This window comes from Strongylocentrotus purpuratus, unplaced genomic scaffold (genome assembly GCF_000002235.5).
Source record: "Strongylocentrotus purpuratus isolate Spur 01 unplaced genomic scaffold, Spur_5.0 spur5_scaffold_5, whole genome shotgun sequence".
Classification (NCBI taxonomy): Eukaryota; Metazoa; Echinodermata; class Echinoidea; order Camarodonta; family Strongylocentrotidae; genus Strongylocentrotus; species Strongylocentrotus purpuratus.
Genome location: NW_022145611.1, coordinates 6,505,161 through 6,521,972, shown reverse-complemented (window position 1 = coordinate 6,521,972; position 16,812 = coordinate 6,505,161). Strand labels below are relative to the sequence as shown.

Sequence of the window (16,812 nt, the reverse complement as noted above, 5' to 3'; positions counted from 1 at the left end):
CGACTGTTAGTTGCGGGGATCTCCCGGCGTGTTGTTCGCGCAGGTCTTGTGCTTCGCTTTGCAACGTCAACAGCTACAGTAGGCCTTTTCTGATAGCAGCCATGGCTTCCGGGGTAAGTCCACACGTGCATCTTGTTTAAAATCCACCTATATCTTCATCATCTTATATATATTTATTCTGAAAATTACTTTACTATGTTCATATGATATTATTTATTGTAATGGCGTGTATATTATGTTCTTATTTTGCAGACTTTGTACACCTATCCCGAAAATACTCGGGCATACAAGATCCAAATCGCTGCTGGGTACAGCGGTGCACAGCTGACCGTTGTGCAGGATCCACCGGCTTTCAAGCTTGGCGAGACGAACAAGTCGGCCGAGTTCCTCAAGAAATTTCCCCTTGGAAAGGTAGGGCTTTGCTTATTTGTACGTAAAACAGTGGTCAAGCGATGATTGGCACAAAAAAATAGGAGTATATTATGTATTCCTGTTTGTCTGACAAAAAGATAATCAGAGATTTTTCAGTTGCTTTGACTGAGTTTGACTTTGTTTTGTGTGTACAAAAATAACTGCAACTAAAAATTGAACATTGTTAATTTGTTAAATTTTAGTTAAGTAATGCGTGTTAAGTACATGACACAGGTTTCAATGGGATATTGGTCATAACTTGCATCTATAATGGTTTTGTGAAATGCTACCAAGCTTGCCTGGTTAATTGGAACAAATTGTCGGACTGAATTCTTGACTAAGTAAGAGTAAGAATTGTGATGCAATGGTATGAAATACTTTGCACAGTGCACAGGCTATCACACAACCATTGCGAATGCAGAAGTCAAGTCGACTGGAATCACACAAAACTTGGGGTAGGGCATTAGACATGAGCTCATGACATAAGTCATGCAATAGAAAATTAAATCATGTAATATGTTAGGTCAAAAAGAAGAATTAGGTCTAGCTTTGATTCTCACTAGTTTCTTGTGCTCTCCTTCGCTTCTTTTTTTTTGGAGGGCTTCCAATGTTTTTTTGTTGAATTTTATTCTAAAATATAAGATTTCCGAAGTTATACATAAAGTACACATTTGGATAAAAGAAATGATTAAGATACTTCATAGATTTTAAATGCGTTTTAACTCCATTAATTTTGAAGCACTGATGTGGCAAAGAAGGTTCTCAGGAAGCAGAGTTGAATACAAGTGCTACTCTCCAAAGAGCCTGCCATATTTTCTTTATATTTCCAACTTAGTAGAAAGGCAATAAAACCTCAGCTAGCCTCTGGAAAACCACTTTGTTGTTAACCAGCTTCTTTCATCTCCTATATAACTTCTATGAGAAGAACATTTGGATACTACTTTCTTCAAAGTCAAATGATTATCAACTGTATCATACACGTACATGTAATTTTCACCATTCTCAATGCATTTTTATATGACAAAAATTAATGGAACTCAAATGTAGTCTAGGGGTAATGGTTAGCTATAGTGTTGTTAGGTCTAGGGTTGAAGTTAAAAATAACCCTGTAAGTTGGGGCTTTGATCAGATCGGAAGATTAGAGCGACACCCTCGCACCTGCGATCGGTATCAGCAAAAATAATCGGCGAAAAAATGCATGCCTACATTATAATCCAAGATGGCGGCCCGCATGTTTTGCCTCTTCTCTTAGACCAATATTATTAATTTCAAAGTCATGAAAAGGCACTAAATATCAACAAACATGGTCTACAACAACTCTAAATGACAAAATAATCCCAGCCATTAATTTTGTTGAGCATTTGATACTTGATAGCCAAAAACTTGAACATTTTCGGCATTTAAAAAAAAAAATTCTGCCGATTTTTTTTTGGGATCATTTTTATTGATCAGTGATCAGAAATTATTATCCGATCACCCCTGATCGGCTCAAGGTCAGCCCCCAACCTGATGATCGGTTACATGCCTAGTTAAAAAACGGTTAGTGTAGAAAATTACCACAGAGCAGTTGTTGCAGATGCAAGTGTGGTACAAGTGTAGTACAATTCACTACGCAACTGCCTTCCTTATGCCTTGAAACTGACATTTATGTACCTTATGTTCATCAGAGATGAAGTGAATGCTACAGCTCTCCCCTAACATTCAATGATACAACTGGTTTATTGCCAGTAGTTGTACCATTTGGAATTGGGGGTACATTGAGCATGTGAGGTTTTCGTGTTTGGAAGAGTCTTCTTGTACTCTTAAATCAGACCCCGTGCTTCACTGACATTCCTAGTAAAAAAATAATGAAATTTTGGATATGGTACTATATCATAATGTATAATTTCAGTCACCTCGAATTCCATTGTCTTTAACCAGCTTCTTTCATCTCTTGTAACAGGCAAAAAATTAAGTTTTTCATTTCGGGGGCTCCATTTCAAATTTTGGGGAAATTTTCGGGGGCTACTTTTTCAACTTTCGGGGACTCTTTTTTCCATTTCGGGGGCTCTTTTTTCTGGGGCTACTTTTTCATTAATTCATAAAAGGATAGGCCTACAGTTTGTTGAGATTTGTTTAGTAGGCTAAGGTTTTGGGCTTCCTGCTTCATAATTGCCTATTAAAAAAGAAACCCCTTTTTCTAGTTCAATAACTAAGTTTTCATGTATTGATTTGATGCAAGAACTGTAACATAATAGACCCTAGATTGTGACTATTTCTGGCCATGAATTTCGATAATCATTTTCAAAGTAAAATTTTCACAAGAAAATCAGACAGTCGTTTAAAAACGTAGACATTAGTAATACTTTTACTAATTCTAAGCTCAGGTTTTGTAAATCTATTCACGAAACTATATTGAAATCGCGCCAATAATGATGCAAACCAACAGATAACAATTTCAAAGTGTCAAATCTCTTCGACTCGAGCTCAGCCCAACTCACACACACACTGCAGCTGCAGGAAACTTCAACACCGGCGCGCTGCCGGTGTTGGAGCTTTAGCCCATCTTCACTCACACACACTGCACAGCGGCAATGCACTGTATTGTACAAATGCGTGTCAGTCACGGTGATTTTGTCTGATTTTCTTTACTTTTAAGAAATGATTATCAAAATTACGTAAACATGGCGAGAATATCACAAAATAGGCTTTAATTTCATACCTCTATTTATGGAAACTTTATAAAATTGCGGCAATCGTGAATTCGTGATGGAAATTGATTGCAGTTTCGCGATCATTTAGTGGTTCATGGTCTAGATTCAGCTTCTACCAAAACAAAATCGACCGCCAAAAACTCGACCCCTACGCTCCGTCTCGATCTCTCGCACCTGCGAAAATGTACGTGTTTTGGCGTACTTGCGTGCGACATGGTAAGCCAGGTAAGGTATGGAATATGGTTCGAGTTTTTTTACGACCGATTTTTGTTTATACAATTTTACACGGAGATTCAGCGCGCGGACCAAGAAATGCACGCAATGAATACGAAGCTAGAAGAGAGCGCGCGACCGCTCGTAATCGTTACGGGGGCGATTTGAGATCATTTCACTTTTGATGTCGCCCCCGAAATCGGATTTTGAGCCTATTTCGGGGGCTGTTTATGGTCTCTCCGGGGCGAATCCGCCCTCCGCCCCCGTGTATTTTTTTGGCTGTCTTGTAAATCCTAAAAGATGAACATTTGGATCCCAGTACCTTTCCTCAAATTCAAATGATTTTCATTTACATGTTCATTTATTTTTACCATTGTAAATTCTTTTTAATTTGTCCAGTAGTCTACCTTGCTGTGTAATGTCATTTTATAAAGCGAGGAGTGTAATATTCTGCTCTGTTGAGTTTCTTTATCTCTTGAGGAGACAACTGCATGTTTAATGATATCTTAAATACTATATATGCGCTTATACAATTTGAGACATACCTAGGTATTTGCGATAGTTAATCTGTTTGTTGTACATCATGATACATCTAGTATTGTGTCTTTTACTTTTGCCTGAGATACAAAGAGCATGACCCCAATAGCATTTAGACATAATCTGAATTCAACCATTCGGAAGGACGTATAAGATCAGCATTAATAACATTCATAACAATCGCTTTCATAAAATCTCACAGATTTTTTGCATAACAACATCTATAAACTCTCTTTCATAACATCTGATGGGTCATATGTATAGTAAGGATAAAAGGGGAAGGATTTGTATAAAAAGGAGCATCAAGGTGATCCACTGTGAAATGTAACTGATTACATAACACATACACCATTGACAAGCATTTGCATCGAGTCCAGTCTATTGAAGTTTTAAGAAGGAAAGTGTGATCAACCATATCAAATGCCTTCTGTATATTGATGTTATTTAACCAATCTCCATGTTAATGCTCATAATGAATGAATGAATTCTTGGTTGTGTCTATATATTTTGTATATATTTTTCACCCCTTTTTGATTTTATTTAGGGGATTTTATATGATTCATTATTGTATTGATGTATTTTAAATGACATGCAAAGGTATAGACTATAGTAGAAAAGGGCTTTAATTTGAATTTCTGCAAATTTCTGTTCTTTTTAGGTCCCAGCCTTTGAAAATGGAAGTGGAGACACTTTGTTTGAGAGCAATGCTATCGCATACTATGGTAGGTATTACAAAAGATTTCTACATTTACATCACTTGGTTTTAATGAATTCAATTTGCAAAGCTTGAAAAGCTAGAGCTTGTTAAGAATTGAAAACAATTTGGTAATATTCTCCTAGGGTCAGTGAGTCAGATATGCTAGGTTTTGTTAATCCTTCATTTGGATGAATTTTGGGTTGTTTTTTTTTTTCAACACTTATGTTGTTTGAAATAAAATCTAGACATTCAATCTAGAGTTTAAGGTTTTTTTTATTTCTACTCAGTGTGTACATTTATGTCTTTAGACAGAGCATTTTATCTCTTTAAAATGGATAGGATTTATTCTTTGAAATGCTCTGCATGCCATTACCTTTTGCCAGGATTAGAACTAGTTTGATAATTTCTGAAGGCACTTTAGAAGCACACGAACATTAAGGCCCAAATTCACAAAGGAGGTTTGTCGATAAACTGCATTTCAGACCAAGGGTCAAAGATGAGGTAATTGCTACAGCTCTCCCCCGACATTCAATGATACAACTGGTTATTACCAGTAGTTGTACCATTTGGAATTGGGGGTACATTAAGCATGTGAGGTTTTCGTGTTTGGCAGAGTCTTGTTATACTCTTGATCCAGACCCCGTGCTTCACTGACATCCCTAGTAAAAAATACATGACTCTTTTGACATTTTTACATTAAACTTGTACATAACTACATATAGACTCTTAAAAAGGTCAATCTAGAACCCCTTCCAATGAAGTAAGTGTGGAGCCCAGCATTAGATATCCCAAGTAATATCCATCGATACTTTAAAGATTTGACTCCTCATGTACACAATCTCTTTCTCCTTTGTAGTGAGCAATGAGCAGCTCAGGGGCACCGATGAGTTGTCAAAGGCTCAGGTCCAGATGTTTGTCAACCTGGCTGATAACGAGATTGAGCCAGCTGCCAGCACATGGGTTTTCCCAACACTGGGTGTCGTTCAGTACAACAAACAGGTATGTAAAGATTAAAATGAAAAAGAAAAAGACATGGTACATTTGAATTCAAGGCAATATTGACTGTTTGGGGTTTTTTTTTGCTGTTACCGTTTCTAGCACAGCTAGGCACAACAATTTGTGGATCATATTTATTTTTCTATTAAAAAAAAACTGATTTGGTTAATTGTTTTGTGCAGAGTTCATGAAGTCATAAGCAAATTTTTTCTTTAAAGTGTTAAATTTGTATTTTTTAAAGTCCAACAATGCTCCTCAGACAATCGCTCTGACATTTATTTTGTCAAAATTAAAGGGTAAGGATTTTGTTTGGGTTTTAAGTTGGGTTTAGGGTTAGGTGTAATGTTGGGTCCGGGATGGAAGTTTGGAAATCAGTTTGTATAGTAAATTACTGCAGATCAGTTGTCACAGGAGCAAGCTTTTGCCTTCAGAACTGACATTGTTGTGCTTTATGTTCATCAGAGAGGAAGTGAATGCAACAGCTCTCCCCCAACATTCAATGATACAACTGGTTATTGCCAGTAGTTGTATCATTTGGAATTGGGGGTACATTAAGCATGTGAGGTTTTCGTGTTTGGCAGAGTCTTGTTATACTCTTGATCCAGACCCCGTGCTTCACTGACATTCCTGGTGGATTTTGATACCTAATTTAATTGTAATGTATATTTCAGTTGCCCCAACCTCTCTTGGGGAATTCTCTTTCTGTTCATGTAGTGCTAATATACATATGTGCACTTCAATGTGCAACATGAATAATCCTAAATCCCTTTCAATAAAAGGAAATGTTAAAACTAAGAAGATATTAGTGTTGGGTGGAAAGTTTAGTTGGAAAGAAGTATTTTCATGTAAAATTGCTTTGATTGATAATGAGCTACAATTCTCATTCAAACTGAAGACTACTATATGAATGATGTCTTACAGGTTTACAGGGTGCCTAGCTATCCTTGAAAATCAGAGTAAACCTTGAAAATGAGTTCCCTTTTATTTCCATTCAGAGAAGTTAGGGAATATCCATAGCCCAAAAAGAGTGACATTTCAGTGTATAAAATGTCACCTTCAATGATCCATCAGCCTACACTCAGAATTTCTTTGTCATGAAATGCTGGAAAACTTTGTTTAGATAGACTCAAGTGTTTTAAGACTGACTGAAGTTTATCTTCCTTTCTGCTCCTCCTTCAGCAAACGGAGAAGGCAAAGGAGACTTTGAAGGCCGTTCTCGGTTTCCTCAACGAGTACCTGAAGACGAGGACATTCCTGGTCGGTGAGAGGGTCACCCTTGCAGACATCAGTGTAGGATGCCAGCTGCTCGGGGCGTACAAACAGGTCAGTAACAGAAGACTCCTTGATGGCACCACTTAATAATGGTGCTTTGTAAGCCACAACCAGGGGAGTGTTTTACAAAGATTAAGATTGACTGTAAGTTGGACTTAATTATGGCAGGCCGTTCATGCCACTAGTTCCTCTAACCATTCCTGGCATTGGTTTCTCAAGGGACGTATAAATCGTGGTCACAAATCTACAGAAATTAAATTTGTTGATAGTTCATTACTGAAGGAAAAAAATATCTAAAGATCATATTTGAGATAACACTAGTGAGAGCAAAACAGTGGCAGAAACGGCCTGCCATAGTTAAGTCTAACTTCAAGTCGATCTTAGTCTTTGTGAAACACCCCCCAGTAATCATAGTCGTATCAAGGTTGAAGATGGTAGCACAGCTCTCCCCCAACATTCAATGATACAACTGGTATTACCGGTAGTTGTATCATTTGGAATTGGGGGTACATTAAGCATGTGAGGTTTTCGTGTTTGGCAGAGTCTTGTATACTCTTGATCCAGACCCCGTGCTTCACTGACATTCCTGGTAAAAAGTAAATCACCCTTTGGATACTTAAGTTAATCAAAAAGTATATTTCAGTCGCCCCAACCTCCTTTTTTATCTCTTTCTGTTCGTGTAGAACTAATATGTGTACACTTCAATGTGCAACATAAATTTGAATATTAATTAAACAAATCAACCTTTTCAACTAAAGAAAATGTTCAGAAAACTAACACAGCTTGGCAAATGACTGTAAGATTGATTGATTGATCATACAGTCAGTTGATTGTAGGCCAAGCCTTGATTGCATACATTGCAAAATTTGCAATCTATCGCTAAGTTGTCTTGGTGTTACCCCAGGAATGAAATATATGGACAATGTCCCATATAGTACAGGACCTAGCAAACATATATGAAAAAAGTTCCCTGATCAGGGTGGGTTGTGTTTGTCAGAGGCAAATGAGCAGTAACACTTGACAAAATAACTCTGTAATTGATATGTAATTTGTTTCTTTTGTTGTTGTTTTTTATTCCAGGTATTAGATGTGAACTTCCGCAAGGAGTTTGTGCATCTCAACAGATGGTTTGTCACATTGGTCAACCAGCCAGAGGTCAAAGCTGTCGTCGGGGAGGTCACCCTCTGCGAGAAGATGGCCCAGTTTGACTGTAAGTGCAAGCTCTCTTAAAGGCACACTGTCCTACTTGTAGCTACTTGCTCCTTCTATATAGAAAACTTCCCCAATCGGTGCCTGTTGGTCCCCCATGATCCTCTTTTTCGTATGTTAAATGAGAGCTGAGTTAATGAGATAGCCACCTGTCCCAGTGACCTCGCTAGGTGGTCTAATCCCTTCTGGCTGAAGTAGTAAAGCCTGCCTTTAATAGTTTATTCCTATTGATACCCAATACACATGAGGCGATATTCCGGTACCGCCAGTCAAGCCTAAGGATTGTTCAATTCAATAGAATTCATACCGCAGTAAGCAATGAACAATAGACCCCTACAGACAATGATATAATATAGTATATTAGTTGTTACACAAATGTTTCTATGCACCCATTCGTTTTGTGTAGATTGTTATGCCAGTATTTTGTCTAAATCTGAAACCTTGCTTCAAGAGGTTAGGTCTATGATGCTAGAGATTATGTCTAGACTGTTTTCTTTTGCCTGAAGGTCCTTGAAGGGCTTGATTGATATTCCTTACCAAGAAATTGTTTATCGCCTGAAATGTCTCTCTTTGTGAGAAAAGTAACCCAGTAAGATGGTATACCTCGTATCCTGTCTATCTTGTGATATTCTGTACCCTGTCCAATGTTGGGGGTTATTTAAGAGAATATTTAAGAGAATTTTTTTTTCTGCAAAGAAATTGAAAAAACATCACTTTTTTGAGAAACTTAAATGTCCTTCAGTGTATTTTGAGGAATTCCATGACAACATGTATTAATAATGCGACAGTGTTGGCAACAGGATTTATGACATATTTACAGCCAATTTTCCACTGGGTTTGACCCACTCTTGAGACAACATGGACCCGCATGTTTATGTTTTTGATTGTGTATTATTTGCAGCTAAGAAGTACGCTGAGCTGTCGGGCGGTAGCAAGAAGGAGAAGAAGCCAAAGGTTGAAAAGCCTAAGGCTGAAAAGAAGGCCAAGAAAGAAGTAGTAGATGATGAAGATGACGAACCCCCTCCACCACCCAAACCCAAGGTTGACCTATTTGCCGACTGCCCAAAGAGGTGATACCAAATTCCCTTATCTTAAATGCTAAATTAGATTTCCTCAAATCAATTTGATGATGGCTCTAGAAAGATGGGGTAAAGGGGAAGAAAGAAACAAATAAGTGCAAGTTTAAGCTCAACTGAGTAAAGTAGGAAAGTTATTAATTTTTGAAGTTGTCATCAGTGAAACACAAATTGGCAACACTGTGATGCATCTTGCAAGTTCCTCTCCAATTTGCTCTGTACTAAAAATTTCATAAACTTTCATTTTTTTAGTTATTGATGACAGAATGGATTTTGTTATACAGGGGTTGTATACAAACATATTTGCTATAATTATATTTAGGGTGCATGTAAGAAATAGGAACTTTTCATTTTGGTAGTACAGAGCATAAGGGGAGGAGACTTTGCAAGACCATTATCACCAACAATTATGATCGTGTTCTGGGCACATCTTTACGTGCCTTTTCAATTTGCTTAGTCACCTAATCTTAATAAAACAGTGTTGATGTAATGCTGGATTTTAGCTGACTTCAGTGACACCTGGGGGGCGTTTCACAAAACTTGTCATCAGCGACAAATGACAGTCTTTGTTATGAGCTACTGAAATACTTGCTTCTGATTGGTTATCAGCAGATTTGTCACTGATTTTTGTCATTTGTCATTGAAAAAAGGCTTTGTGAAACGGGCCCCTGCTCTTTTGTTCATGAAATAGACAGAAAAGGCTTCTCCTGCATCCCCCGACATTCAATGATACAACTGGCTTTTGCCAGTAGTTGCTTCATTTGGAATTGGGGGTAAATTAAGAATGTGAGGTTTCGTGTTTGGATTAGTCTTCTCATACTTGTACCCCAGACCCCGTGCTTCACTGACATATCCAATAAAAAAAATTACCATGTAGGGTTGAAAGTGAAATCTGTGATTGCAGATTATAGTAGTAAAGAAAAAACAACCTTTGAGCAATTTTCAACATCAAATATTTCCCTCAAGACCTTATGACAGATATTACCCCATTGTGCAGTTTAATTGTGAATACGCATTCATTTAATTATCATTGTTTATGTTCTTTGAATTTAAATTTAATTGAGGATTGAAATTTTAACAGAACAATCATGCCTGATTTTGAATATTTATTCCCTCGCTTTCCATCTCAGCGACTTTGACATGGACGCATGGAAGAGATGCTACAGCAACAAGGACACGGAGACGGAGGCACTGCCTTATTTCTGGGATAAGTTTGACAAGGAAGGTTACAGCATCTGGCATTGCGAGTACAACATCCCAGAGTACCTCAAGGAAAACATGGTCTACCAGACCTGTAATCTAGTCGCAGGTCAGTAGCAGTAATCATGATTATGACCATGAGGATGATATTGATCATGATAATGATGGTGATGGTGATGATGATGATGATGGTGATGGTGGTGATGATGAGGAGGAGGAGGATGATGATGATGGTGGTGATGATGAGGAGGATGATGATGATAGTCGTGATGGTGGTGATGATGATGATATTGATCATGATAATGATGATGATGGTGATGATGATGGCGATAGTCATGGAAGTGATGATGGTGATGATGATGGCGATAGTCATGGAAGTGATGGTGGTGGTGATGATGATGATAGTCATGATGGTGGTGATGATGATCATGTTGATGATGGCGATAGTGATGGAAATGATGATGGTAGTGATAATCGTCATTATCTTAGTGATGATGATGATTATGATGATAGTCATGATGGTGGTAGTCATGATCATGATGGTTGTGATGATGATGAATACTTTTGTAAATTCATTATTAATGGCTTGAATAAAATGAATGCTTTGAGCTTTTGAACTGTCCCATTGGTTATCATTACAAACGTTCTTGTATTACAAACTTATCTATGCATGAAACGTATCACTTTACTTAATATGTAATCTGATCTAAGCTTGGCTTTCATAATGACTTGTAAATTCAGACATACTAAAATCTTACATCTTACAAATATATTTCCTCCTGTGTGTTTCTTCTCTCCAGGTTTTTTCCAGCGTACGGAAAAAATGGTCAAGAATGCATTCGGTAATGTTCTCATCTTCGGTGAAGACAAGGACACCGCATTACAAGGTGTCTTTTTCTGGAAGGGACAATCTCTCATCTTCGAGGTAACTATATTGGATTTCAAGAATTCTTGTCAAATCTGATTATTTTGGAATTGTTTGGAATTCTTGATATACATAATTTTGCAGGTATTGACATACCGATGTATCTATACCGGTTGTCAGTTATTTTCTTGTACAGATATTTTTGGGATGTCACGGTTGTATCAGCTTCAGAGAGTTGCTTTGGGAATTGACACAGGCTTATTACTTGCACTTGGAATCCAAGCCAACACTTGTCTATGTACATGTAGTAACACACACATGCCCTGTGACATTGCTATTTTGACAGTTAGGGGGAAATGTCAACCCTGTTATTTAGTTGCTTTTGCTCAAATTTTCAGTGACCTTTTTTCTCCTTCTCTTGATAGTTAGCATTTAACATTTTTAACATTTTCTTGTGTTGTTAAACAGTGATCCCTGAAAAACGCTAGGATATATGTTGATATGGTATGATTATTGCTTTAGTTATGTATTGGCCAGAAATTGAACCTACCATATTTATTCCACCTTTTCGTTGTTCTCCTGAAATTGTTTTCATATAATCGTACCCAAATTTGAATCACTTAGTGGTGCTAGGTTCAATTGCCCTGTATGTTCGATAGAAGTGAATGGAGCAATTACATCCCCCAACATTCAATGATACAACTGGTTATTGCCAGTAGTTGTACCATTTGGAATTGGGGGTACATTAAGCACGTGAGGTTTTCGTGTTTGGCAGAGTCTTGCTATACTCTTGATCCAGACCCCGTGCTTCACTGACATACTAATGATATCAACAATGATGTCCTATAGCCAAGGCAGATTCAGTAATTCTAATTTGTGGGTAACTGTGAAGCAACTTGTTGAAATAAATCTATACTACTCATCTACAGTCAAATCTGCTTTAGTGATCACCTGTATAGAAAGACCACATTTGTTTGTTTCCCCGTCATGTTTCCCATTGAAACATGTATTATAGGAACCTGTACATAAAGAGCAGCTGCTCATGAAGATCACTTTTCTGGTCTTGAGTGGTCTTTATATACAGGTTTTTTTTTCTTCTTCACTGTAGTAGTAGTAGTAGTAAAGCTGCCATTCCACTTATTGCTAAGATGGGCTGTACATTCATACCGTGCTGTTTGTATTTTCCCCATTGCAGCGATGTGAAGACTGGCAAGTAGACTACCAATCTTACAACTGGACCAAACTGGATCCTGAGACGGCCGAGACCAAGGAGATGGTCAAGAAGTTCTTCATGTGGGAAGGAGACTTTGGTCCACTCAAGGTCAACCAGGGAAAAACCTACAAGTGAAAACCAGCCCTGCTATCCATATTCCAAATCATTTTTGTCAGTTTGTTTCCATTCATAGTCTAGCCCAGCAGTACCAATCCAGTCCCCCCCCCCCCTCCCCCCCCCCCTCACCTACCCACCCACTCTTGGCAATGGTCCTGACATGCCATTTCAAATAGTTAGGATGCAATATGTAGGAAAACATAAAGAATAGTTATAAACTAATTTATTACCCTAAAATTCAACCATGCAGAAATCATGCATACATACTTCATTGTTCTTCAAGTGTAAACTAATGAAAGCCATTCAATGGATATATTTTTATTTCAAATACAAGTGAAGTAGTTTTATTTACATTCATATGTCAGTTATTTGACCTTTCAAGAGAAGTGGGTCATTTTACATCACAAGGTTAAAGATGTGCGAAAGAAGATTTCAAGCTTATCAGGCAGATGGCCTCGCCATTTTGTTTTCAAATTTCGTACATGTATATGAGTGTGCTGTTTAGTTTTTAATCAAGTAAAAATCCTATTTTCTGCCCAGCACTGGATAATGCTTACAAGATATCACCATTTCTCCATCTTTTTCGCCTCACCTGATTTGATTCTGAACCTCAAAGGGTCCTCGCTTCTATTTCAAAATGGCCAGATGTGCTGCGTCTTTTTGAAATCAGAAATAGGTTTTGGGATAATCGTATCTCCATGACAACTGAAGGTCACATCAGAAGACCTGTTCAGGCCAGGTTGAAGTGGGAAAGATTTTTCAATGTATAGATATTTAGGCTAAGAAATTGCAAGGGTGTACCATGATGTAATAGCTCATATTCTAAATCAATCCTCTGCCTTCTAAAAATTCAATTTCTTTGTATTTATTTCACGAGAATATATTATTTTGAGGAAGGAGGGGGATGAGATCCACCCGCCACACCCCACCTCCAAGAGGTAGGCAAAGTCCCGCCAGCCACGGAAAGAAAGAAGATTCAATAAAGTCTTATTATTTACAACTATCTGTAAAAACAGACTATTTGTTGTCTCTTTTCATTTATTTGGTGTATGGTTTCGCTATGTTGAAAGGAGGGTAATGTGAAAACATCTGTTGGGTTTGAAAGAGGATAGATGAGTTGAGAGAGAGAGGGAGGAAGGGAGAAGTTTTCTTTCATGTTTCTTCCTACGATGGACTACTTTTGAACCGTTAAAGGTAAAGACCAGTATTGGAAACGCTCCAATTTCAAAAAATGAAATTGAAGCTCTTTATTACCAATCATGTGAAAGAATATGTTTTGACTAATACATGATGATAAAAAATTTGCCGGGAAACCGCCTACTAATAGATATATTTGATAAAAAATTAGTTTATCTATTGGACTGTGAGAGATAAACGTACGTGTTGCGCACGTGTGCATAGTCCCATATACATCTTTCTGTGTACAGTGCTTGTAACTTTACAAAGCCTGGGTCAAATTTATTATCATTTTGATGATTCCAGAACCTTGCAGTACACACCAATACTTATATGCTAGATGATCAACCTTTTCTGATCGATTCCACAACGTTTCATTCACAATGCAATCGCATGACCATAACTGGTCTCTATCTTTAACAGAGAAGAAGAAGATTAAGATTGAGAGGTATTCTTTCACGTGTTGGTGAGCTCCTGAAAATGTTTAATAAACAGGATAATAAAATGCAGAGTGAGAAAGAGGAGTGTCTATATTTCTTTTTGTTGTGTCTTCTTGCTTTCATAGTTATGGTGGTGGTGTGTCCCATGTCCCAATTGAATAGCTGTTGCATTGTGTGCTGTTTAATGGTGATCTGGCATTTGCTTTAGATTAGGTGTAGGGTTATGAATAGTGTCGGTTGAACAAGTGTTGTAATTGACTGGAGCAATTACACAGTTCCTAGTTGCAGTCTGCAAGTTGAGCAGATGGTCATTTGTAGAAAATTGTGAAATATAGTCCAATGTCTATTGTATTTGTGATGTATAAAGCTAGAATTCTTTTCTTAATGATTGTCTGATCTTGTCAAAGTTTTATATATCTTCAGATTATTTCTGCTCTCTTACAAACCGGCTTTTTGCCCACCCTGGTTGGTCATATAAATATTTTTGAACTACCTGTATCAGGAACCTTTGTATATAAAGTAAGGTCTCGTGGTTCAACTTTAGATCAACAAATTCTGATCAGTTTTACCTAGAATGTTAGCCATGGCTGATGGAACCCAGTGTTGAATTGTACACATGTATTTTAGCGAGAAAGTGTTTGAAATTGTGGAAGAATTTCAAAAAACTTGGAAGAAAGTTTTAAGTGGACAATTGGAGAATGATGTTTAGTAAGACGTACTGGTGTCCATTTAAACAAATGACCAAGCTGGGCAATTCCACATACCTACGAAGAAATGCACACAATTTAGGAAATGTTGATCGAACCGGGGAGATGTGACTCTATGAATCTCACTTTCTTGTGCAACCAATGGAGCAAAACAAACGTTTGCTGACATGTTCGCCTGAAATTTTCAAAGGGAAAGAAAAAAGGGTCCTTAGATTTTCAAACTATCCAACAGATCCCAAAATAATCTTTTCCAACAATCAATTTGAGATTATATTTTCAACCTTACATTATTATTGATTACTATCAACAAAGGAATGTAGGTTAGGCAAATCTCTCGGGACTTGTATATATCGGGCGTCAAAACCGAGTGATGTTAAAAACGGATCGATTTAACAAATCTGAATACATGCTTGTTCTTCTTCTTGTCAAATAGTTTATAAAAAAAATTACATGCATATTTATACTTTGATCTGTATTTTGGCGTTGGCGTGCATTTTGCAAGAATAGCGCCATCATGCGACCTTTGGTGTACAGCCGGAAGAACAATTATGATATCTCCTCCTCAGTTTCCCACAAATTCCATTGAATTATTTACCCGGCGACAGTTGCACTTAACTAATGTGATCTATTTCATTTGATCCCCTCATGTACTCTGTAATACAATTCATCCGACCGACAGAATTTCATTCTTTTTGTTTGAGGTGGATTTTGGAATGTTAGAGTGGGAGAGAGTGGGATATTGCTCAAACACATGCATGTTTGTTTTTACTAACAAGTGTGATTGATGTGTCTGCCTGCTTCGGATGAGAGCGCGCTTTTCTAAACCAAATGTAATTGATAAAAAAATCTAGAATGATTGATTGAAGTAGGTCATAATTGTTGTCGATTTTGTGTATAGAACGTAGGAAGTTTGTAATGTTCCTCATTACACCTACACTTACATGCACCTAAAGTAAACTACAAAAGGGTGTCTCTGTGTGTGTGTTTTTATTTTTTTATTCCATTTTGTTTGTTTGAGGGGGGGGGGTTCCAGATTGTCGTTCAAAGTTAATTTTGCTTCGGATTCATTAGAATTCATTCAAATATGAGTATTAGTGTGTACATTTATTACATTTTTCGGGAATGTAGGGCTAGATTTATTATTTCCTCAATACCTATTAAAGGCATCGTTTAACAATGTTAAATCTGAGATGCATGGCCCGATGTGTTACCAATGTCTGTGATATGGTGTAATATTGAAGCCCTAAAAAAGTGCCTCAAAAAAGGTAAAATTTACCATACTCATTTTCCCCAATAGACTGTAGTGTAATAAAAAACCGTTAATTAGGAAAATAAATTTTTAGATTTCGATTTCCAATCATGAATATCTTGATAATCAGACAGGCGATCGGCTTGTAAAAATCATGGGTTTCTTGACTGACCAAAAGGTTTTTAATTATCATTGCAGCATGAGCTAAATCCAGGATTTGTTTCAGAATCTGAGGCAATGTTACCCAATCCCTCTAAGGGGAGGGGGTCATATATTATAAAGCACATCTTTAGACAGCTGATTAATGCATATTTCGTGCCAAGACCCGTCTCAACGGCTGTTTTGGGAGATTTTAATTTGTTGAACTTGAAAGTGTGTGAATGCTTCATATAGTGACTATGTTTTGAGGCTTATCAAAAAATATGGATGACATACCAATATAAGCTGAAAATACTCTCCTGCTCTAGCTTCAACAATATAAACATGAGAGAATTTCAGACAATAAATTAAGCCGACTTAAGAAAAAAACAGTTCTTTTAAATAAAACCAAATCTTTGGAATACATATAGGGCACTCCTCAATACCATAAACTATTATTCTGCATATGCCCAAATACAGTATGGAATACGGATTATGCAGTCCAAGGTCATTTTGTTAACATGAAAAGAAAATATCTGTCATATTCCGGCAGGAGCCCGACATCCGTCAATAATGTATTTACATATAATTCTCCCCCGTATA

General features: G+C 37.3%; 1 protein-coding gene across 1 annotated transcript; it reads left to right on the top strand.

The window, feature by feature from the left end:
• The first annotated feature begins 101 nt into the window (after positions 1 to 101).
• eef1G (translation elongation factor 1B gamma subunit) lies at positions 102 to 12,517 on the top strand. Its single transcript, NM_001025211.1, is given in 10 exon segments — positions 102 to 113; positions 253 to 411; positions 4,513 to 4,576; positions 5,408 to 5,550; positions 6,727 to 6,870; positions 7,900 to 8,029; positions 8,930 to 9,098; positions 10,235 to 10,413; positions 11,105 to 11,229; positions 12,365 to 12,517. Coding segments are annotated over 10 exon segments (1,278 nt in total).
• Positions 12,518 to 16,812: the final 4,295 nt, after the last annotated feature.